The sequence below is a fragment of the Acanthamoeba castellanii genome (genome assembly GCF_000313135.1).
Source record: "Acanthamoeba castellanii str. Neff unplaced genomic scaffold scf7180000084741, whole genome shotgun sequence".
NCBI classification, from domain to species: domain Eukaryota; phylum Discosea; order Longamoebia; family Acanthamoebidae; genus Acanthamoeba; species Acanthamoeba castellanii.
The window spans coordinates 475158-483362 of record NW_004457702.1 but is presented as its reverse complement, the minus strand read 5'-3'; the positions used below and the strand labels follow the sequence as shown (position 1 = coordinate 483362).

General features: G+C 61.3%; 3 protein-coding genes across 3 annotated transcripts in view; 1 reads left to right on the top strand and 2 right to left on the bottom strand.

Annotated features, from left to right (window-relative positions):
• Positions 1-1312, top strand: part of ACA1_173410 (RNA polymerase Rpb1 repeat containing protein) — a gene marked incomplete at both ends in the record, with an annotated part of 8946 nt that extends 7634 nt beyond the window's left edge. The window contains 2 exon segments of the mRNA XM_004356560.1: positions 138-387; positions 401-1312. Coding sequence (XP_004356613.1) covers positions 138-387; positions 401-1312 — 1162 coding nt within the window.
• A 68-nt stretch (positions 1313-1380) lies between these two features.
• ACA1_173400 (uncharacterized protein) lies at positions 1381-4090 on the bottom strand (the record flags this gene model as incomplete). The annotated part of the gene is given in 6 exon segments (XM_004356559.1): positions 1381-1689; positions 1894-3183; positions 3450-3482; positions 3587-3957; positions 3971-4068; positions 4080-4090. 6 exon segments carry the CDS (start codon positions 4088-4090, stop codon positions 1381-1383), a joined length of 2112 nt encoding a protein of 703 aa, XP_004356612.1.
• Positions 4091-4897: 807 nt separating this feature from the next.
• Positions 4898-8045, bottom strand: ACA1_173390 (leucine rich repeat domain containing protein; the record flags this gene model as incomplete). Its single annotated transcript, XM_004356558.1, has 9 exons — positions 4898-5015; positions 5122-5363; positions 5460-5626; positions 5701-5761; positions 5889-5988; positions 6127-6806; positions 7072-7135; positions 7258-7320; positions 7408-8045. The coding sequence occupies 9 exons, from the start codon at positions 8043-8045 to the stop codon at positions 4898-4900; spliced, it is 2133 nt and encodes a 710-aa protein (XP_004356611.1).
• Between the last annotated feature and the right edge of the window lie 160 nt (positions 8046-8205).

Here is an 8205-nt window from a genome sequence, read left to right as displayed (position 1 = left end):
CCCACTAGCTCGCCCACGCCGAGTGTGACGCCGACCCAATCGCCAACCAACTCGCCCACTCAGTCACCGACTCAGTCGCCCACTCAGTCGCCGACCCAGTCACCTACAAACTCGCCCACCCAGTCACCCACCAACAGCCCGACGCCGAGTCGTGACCCCGAGCGTGACACCGACGGTGACGCCCACGCAGTCGCCACCAACTCGCCTACGCAGTCGCCAACCCAGTCGCCGACCCAGTCACCTACAAACTCGCCCACCCAGTCACCCACCAACAGCCCGACCCCGAGTGTGACCCCCGAGTGTGACCCCGACGGTGACGCCCACGCAGTCGCCTACGCCGTCGCCAACTCAGTCACCGACCCAGTCACCCACCAGCTCGCCCACCCAGTCACCGACCCAGTCACCGACCAACTCGCCCACGCAGTCGCCGACTCAGTCTCCCACCCCATCGCCGACGAACTCGCCCACCAACTCGCCCACACAGACGCCCTCCAACTCGCCGTCGCCGAGCGTGTCCCCGACCCAGTCGCCGTCCAACTCGCCGACCCAGTCGCCCACGCAGTCGCCTACGCAGTCGCCGACCAACTCGCCCACTAACTCGCCGACCAACTCGCCCACGCAGTCACCCACTCCGTCGCCGACCAGGTCTCCCACGGCCTCGCCCACGTCGTCGGCGTCGCCGACCCGCACGCCGACGCCGTCCAGGACCGCCACGCCTACGCCCACCAGCACGCGCACGCCGTCGCGCACGCCGACCTCGACCCCCACGTCGTCGCGCACTCCGACCGCGTCGCGCACCACCTCGCCAACCAACTCGGCCTCGCCCACCTCGGGCCTGAGTCCGACGGGCACCCCGTCCATCACCCCTTCGACCAGCCCCACCATCTCGACCACCCCGTCCACCACCCCGTCTAACTCGGTCACGCCGTCGGGCACCCGATCGCCGAGTCCCAGCCCGCGCGTGGTAAACGGCACCGCCGGCGGCGGTGATGGCGGCGTCGACGTGGGCATCATCGCAGCCGGCGTGGCGATCCCGCTGGCGCTGATCGCACTGGCTGCGATCGGGGCCGCCGCGGCCCTGCTGCTCTGGCGCCGCAGGAACAGCCCGACGGGCGAGGAGGCCCTCGCCGTGGGCGCGCCGTCACTCAACGCAATGACCATCTCGCCGCTTTACACGGAGCGCACGACTACACACAAGAACGAGCTCTACGCGGGCGACAACACGAGCGACATGTTCGGCGCCCCGGCCGCGGCTGCAGGCGGCAGGGAGGACGCCTTCCGCGCCCACACCATGACCTGGGACAACGTCTGAACATTTTTTGTTGTTTTTTTATAACTGTTTTTCCCAATACATTCCCCAACATAGTTGTTAACGAACTTTCACGAGGCCTTGGGTTCGCGGCTCGACCAGCTGAAGGCCCGTGAGACGAAGGTGACGGTGGGCAGTGATGATGGCGACGGCGACGAGTTGGCCGCCGCGCGGGCTCCTCGCTCCTTCGCCTCTGGTGGCGCGGTCTTGTTCCGCCTCCGCTTCTTGTTGGGCGCGGGCGAGGAGTCGGCCCTCGGGGACGACGGCGGCGAGCTGGCGGGCGAGCTCGAGTCGAGCGGCGAGGGGCAGATGTGCCCCTTCTTCGGCAGCTGACACGTGCGGCACGTGTAGGTCTTCATCTTCCGCTTCCCTCGACCCAACTTGACCGCCGCCGCTGCCGATGATGACGATGACGACGACGATGGCGATGGCGATGACAATGATGATGGCGACGAGCACTTCATCGCCAATGGAAATGATGACGGTGCTGATGAAGAGAGTGGTGGTGAGGGTGATGATGATGATGAAGCTGATGATGGCGCTGGCCGGTGGACGCCAGGTTGACGGTGCTGGAGCCCCGGGACTGAGGGGCGTAGGGCGGCCTGCAGCGCGACGAGCTTGGCCTGATGCAGCGGCGCTCGGAGAGCGGCCACGTCCGTCTTCGGCGGCATTGGCGGAGGAAAGACAGCCGGCGTCGCGGAATGCGGCAGAGGAGCGTGCTGGGGCTGGGGCGGGAGCGAGCGGAAGATGTCGCACAGTGACGACAACGGCGGCAGCGTCAACGTGGGAGGACCCACAGGGACGACCGGTGGCTGCGGCTGCGGCGGCGGCGGCGGCTGCGGGTGCACCTTCGCCGCCGGCAACAGAGTCGGAAGCTGGAGCTGGAGCTGGAGCTGCCGCAGCCGCTGCTGCAGCTCGGAGTGCTGCTGCTGGTGCTTCTGGTGTTGTTGTGGCTGTTGATGCTGCTGCTGCTGCTGCTGCTGCGGCGGCTGGAGGTGGTGCTGCAGCATATGGCTCAGCTGCTGCAGGCCGGCGGCGGGGTTGACTTCCGTCGTCGCCAGCACCGGCGGCGGCGGTGGCTGGGTGGCTTGCGGTACGACCGACGCGAGTAACGACAGATAGGCCGCTGTGTTGTGGGCAAACAGCAGCGCCAGGTAGTCCGCCAGCGTCTTCGGCGACGACGTCGCCCACGACGTAGGCACCGACGTGGCCGAGGCAGCCGAGGCCAGCGCGGCGTACAGTTCGGGCAAAGGCGACGGCGGGAGGTGGTGGTGCGGGGCAGTGGTCGCGTTCGAGGTGGTCGTGGTCGTGGTCGTGGTGCTGGCCGACGGCCACGGCGACGTGACGGGCGAAGACGAAGAGGAAGAGGAAGAGGAAGAAGTAGATGAGCAGGCGGCGGCGGCGGCGGTGCTGGGAGGCCCGCCAGTGGCCAGGTGCAGGAGCGACGAGGCGGCGTTGGCGAGCGTCGACGAGTGGTGGGTGGGCACCGCGGCGGCGGGGAAGAGCGAAGACAAGCCTAAGGGCTGCGCGGGCGACGGCGACAGCGACAGCGACGTGGGCAATGGCGACGGCCAGGCGGGCTTCGACGACGACGCCGGAGACGGTGACGCGGTGGAGGCCGACGAGATCGGAGGGGGGAAGAGCGATATGAGCGGGAACGTCAGAGCTCCGTGTGGGGCGACCGGCGGCATTGCGACGAAGCTGTGGCCGTGGCCGTGGCCGTGGCCGGGATGGGCAGCCTCGTTCACGCGGGTCGCTTTGGGAATAGTGTAGTTGTTGGTGGTGGTGCTGTGGATGTGGCTGTGATCGCTCGCCCTACCGGGTGGTCCCACCACCACGGCCTCCCTGTCGTTGGTTTCCTCCTCGTCCTTCCCCTTGCGCCTAGATGGACCCCATCGTGTGCGCATGTGAGTCCCTCTCACACAAAAAAAAAAGAAGCACAAAACCAAAAAATGAGGTGGCAACGTACAGCTTGCGTGCGTGCTTGAGACCGCACGAGTTGCACAACCTGCGCGTGCGCACACGCACACACGCACACACGGTGTCAAAAAAAGTTGCGGAATTTGTGGAATGGTCGCGCGTAGAAGAACTGTTTACGCGCAGAAGAGGGACACAAGATGGTGGGTGGAGGGTAACGTACATGGTGCGGTTGGGTCCTCTTCGCCAGCACGGGCTGTGGACGCGCCCGCACTGGGAGCACGACTTTATGTCGCTGCTGCTGCTGCTACTGCTAGTTGATGGGTTGATGTTGGTATCGGCAGCCCTTCTGGGGCTCACCGGGAACGTAGGCGACGTAAAAGAAGACGTCAAGATGGTCTTCGAAGACGAGGTCGTCCGAATAGTGGGCGGTCCGGCGTAGGGCATCGACGTAGAGGCCGCCACCACCAGGTCTCGGGTGGTGTGCTCGGGCGAGGAGTGGGGCGTGGGGGAGGACATGGGCGAGCCGCCACCGTCTGGACCAGACTGGTCGAGGTCGAAGGGCTCCTTCTTCACCAGGGGGAGAGGCGTCGCCGTCCAGCCGTGGGTCGTGTGGTGGGTCAAGTAGTAGCTCTGGCCCTGGCGAACGTCGCTCTGGCTCATGGCTTCTTCGTTGTCCTCGGGTGCTGGCGAGAGTAGCGCGGCCAGGCTCAGCTGCTGGCGGCGGGGGGCTGGGGCTGGGACGGGGGCCGAGTAGGAGGAGGCAGATGTTGCAGAAGAAGAAGGAGAAGATGAGGCCGGCCAGGAAGTAGATGGCGATGGTGGAGAAGACTCGGCCCTCGCTGAGTTGTACCTGTTCGCCATGTGGTCGTGCTGTCGCTTCATTAAAACGATTCTACGTTTCTTGCAGGTAGCCCCACGGAACAGGTCGTGGCTGTGGCTTGAAGAAGTTTGTGTCCAGTGATGGTGTAAACTGTCTAGCGCCAGGAGCACAACACACCTAGTAGGGAGATGGGCAATGAGTGTTTCTTCTTTTTAAGGCCTTAAAGCGAAGAAGAACTCAACGTGTTTGAAGTGAAGGCCTCCCCGTGGTGATCGCCAGCTTTGGTCAATCCGGAGATCACCACATCTCCCTCACCTACGCAAGATGGAAAGGGCCGTACTGTTTTTGGTGTTCGGTGTTGCGTGTCGCACCCCAAAGGCGCAACAGGTGGCCTTTCTTGGGGCAAAAGATTGTCTTGCGCCCACTTGGGGGGGGGTTGGCAGGAAGCAGGCGAAGATGAGGTGAGTGAGTGCAGGTGATGTCTTCTTCTTCTTCTTGAATCTTAGATTGGATTTTGGCTGGCGTGGGCGCCCAGAACGAAAGAGAGCACGAAAGAGCGGATGTGTGGCGTCGGGACAATCCACCTTGGCATCACATGATCACATTGGCGGGCATTGCAGGTTTGATAGTGTGTAACCGCCAATAGGAATCAGGCAAACATTTCTTGGTTATTTAGTGATTGGCGGCCACTCATCTCTCCGTGTGATCGGTGAACAAATTAAAAACGTGTCCGGTAACCCCCAACTCCGCTGCACAAGACCCCGGTTGCGCTTGTGTTGTTACTGAGCAAAAGAAGACAGCTGGTGATTGAGCTCCACAAGCTTGGCCCGGCCTTCATGAATGTACGCTCACTTGGCCTTGGCTGCCTGGAGCAGAATCTTCCTCCTGTGTGACTCCATGACCTTGAGTTCCATCCTACCCGACAGTTGCAGCTTCTTCATCGCGTTCTTTGATATGTTGGCCGGTCTGCGAACACATTGTTCGGTAAGTAGGTGTGCGTGTGCGTGTGCGGTGGTACGTGTGCGGCTGCGTGTGCAGTGTGTTGCGTGTGCGTGTGCAGATAGTGGCGCACCTGAGGGTGAGGCAGAGCGTCGTGAGGTTGCGGGGCAGGTAGCGCAGGCCTTCATCGGTGATTCGGTCGCACCCAACGAGATTGAGCACGCGAAGCGACTTGGAATGCCGATTGTAGAGATGGACGAGTGCCTGGTCGGAGATGTTCTTGATGTTGTCCTCCAGGCCCAGCGCGCGCAGCGTGAGCGGCAGCGCGGCCAGACCCTCATCGTCAATGTGCTTGCACCACCCGACATTCAGCTCCTACACGCAATTTCCTTCAGCACACGACACACACGACACATACGACACACACACGGCAATAACACCACACACACACGACACACACAACGAACGGACCTCGAGGTTTGGTGGCAGATGGAGAAGAGCCCTGTTGGTAATGGAGGTGAAGGAGAGGTCGAGCTTCTTGATCGACGCAGGCAGGGTGTCCAGCGATTCGTCCGCGATGTTGGTCTGCGAGAGGACCAGCTGCTCTAGCGACGCGGGCAAGCTCACCAGACCATCGCCTGTCGTCGGCCACACCCACCGATGTCAGCCAAAAAAGGCCCCAAGCAACCCCGGCTTGATTGGTTCGACGTACCGTAAATGCGGGAGCACGCGCGGACAACCAGAGTCTTCAAGTAGGGCATCCCGTACAGCGCCTTTGTGTCAATGCGTAACATAGAAACAACAAATAACAAATAAGAATAATTATAATAATTATAATAAGAAACAAGGTCAGGTGTGAGGCACAGGACCCTTTTCAGGGTCAAGGAAGTGTGTGCTCACCTGAAGTCCCGAGTCCGTGATGAAGTAGCACTGTGTGAGATCCAGGTAGACAAGGGACGGCGGCAGATCCCACAGGCTGTCATCTGACACACGGCAGTCCCTGTATGGCCATTGGGGTAAGCAAATTAAAATAGTCATTGATCAAATCAATTATTGTCCCACAACAAATAAATGATAGCCCAAATTTATTAGAAAAATATAAATTGGTGGGTGTGTGTGTGTGTGTGTGGCAACGTACGTGACAGTGAGCTTCTTGATGGTGGGGGGCAGCGAGGTGAAGCATCGGCCGGCAAAGTTGAGATTGAGATGAGAGATGTCGAGCTCCTCGAGTGTCCGAGGCAGGAAGTCGAGCGACGAGATGGCGAAGCACTTGTGGAGCAGGAGCGAAGTCAGGTGCGGGAACGGAGGGTTGTCCACCACGGGCAGCAGCTGCCGGCCCACGTCGCCTGCGGCCGGTTCCGGCTCTGGCTCCGTCGGCTGTGGCTGTGGCTGCTGCGCTGTAGACTCTTCATCGGCATCCTCGTCATCTGACACGAGATCGGGCAGCGCGGCGATCACTTCCGGCGCAAAGTCCAGCGGCGACTCCAGTTCGCTCTGGATGGCGTCGGCGTCGTCGTCCAGCTTCGCCTTGCCCTTGCGCCGACGTCGCTCGGCCTCCTCCTCTTCGCGCTGCTGCTGTTCGGCCACGAGCCGGGCGCGCTCGCGCTCCTCCTCCTCGATCTCGTCCCGCGTCCGGCCCACCACCCCGGAGAGGTTGCGCAGGCCGATGTCGGAGACGAGAAAGCACTCGGAGATGTCGAGGTGCTCGAGCGCCGGCGGCAGGAGCGACATGCCCTGGTTGGTGATGTTGTGGCAGCCGGAGAGGTTGAGCGAGCGCAGGCTCCGGGGCAGCAGCGAGAGGTGCGCATCAAGCACGTGCTGACTATTCGAGACGTCTGCATGACGGTTAGTGCCGTGTGTGTCGTGTGGTGCGTGCGGTGGTGTGTGTGTGTGTGTGTGTGTGTAACATGCCTAGATGAGTGAGCGAAGCTGGGAGGTGCTTGAATTCGTCGCCCATGCCCACACTCCACCATCCAGTGAGTATCTGTGGTCCGTGAGGGTGTGTGTGACGAAGGAATTCAGCCAGGCGTCACGCACAGGAGGACGGAGAGGTGGCGGTTGAGCGGGCAGAGGCGGTTGTTACCAGGGAGTCGAGGTGCGGGCAGTTGGCCGACAGGAAGTCGAGCTGGCCGATGAGATCGTCGCAACTGCGCACTCTAACATCGGCAGCATAACAATGAGGCCGATGAGCACCGCTTGTGGTTCTCGAGAAGAAGACGAGACGAAGCGAACGCGTATGAAGGAGGTCACAAGTCAAGGTTGCGCGTACTTGTGGTGGCGGTAGTGGGAGAGCGCCAGCCAGCGCCAGTCCACGGACACAGAACTCATGAGCCTTGAAGAAGAAGAAGAAGAAGAAGAAGGTGAGCGCACGCTCGAGCAACGGTGAAACGAAAATGGCTTGGAGGAAGGGCGGAGGTACAATAGGTCCTTCTTGTCCAAGAAGTCGATGATCATGGCCCACACCTCGTTGGGCAAGCAGCTCATGTATTCGGGTAGCGACCCGCGAATCTTGAGCCGCTCCTGGCCCTGGAGATGGCGCGGCACCTTGCGCTCGCGCCGCGTAGACGCGTGGTTGTCCGCCTTCTTCCTCTCCACAGCAGCTGTCGCCATCATCTTCTTCGAAGCCACTGCATCTTCGCCGTCGCTGCTACTCGAATCATCTCGGTACTTGCCCCGCCCTTTCCTACCTTTGCCCCTCTTCATTCGCTGTTGGCCTCGTGTAGCGGTCGTTGACGCGGTGGATTGATTGTGATGCTGGGGTGCCCTCGAGCTCTGCACTACGTTGTCTGCAGCGATGACGCTCGCTTCCCGGTTCGCCATGGATTTGGATTGCTGCGCGGCGCGCCTTGCCCGTCGGCTTCGAGCGCCGCCCTTTGCGGCAGCGGCAGCATCTCCAGGCGCATCCTGCGGCACCTCATCGTCGCTCTCGATTTGGTCTCCCTCTGCTGATTGGCGGAGCGCCCGGCTCTTGGCGCGAAGCATCTGGTCGTGTCGCTCCAGCTCATTGTCACGACGCTCGAATCCATCAAAGACCGCTCTTCTGTTCCTCTTCTTCATTTCTGCCCCAGATTCTTGTTCTTCAGATTTTGAAACTTTTTGTTTTTTTGTTTTGCGTTAGGCGAACCGGACTCATTCCGCAGAAAATTATCGAAACTAGTGTTTCTCTTGATTTCTTTTCCTTCTTACTTTTTCCTTGTTGTTTCAACCTATTTTCTCG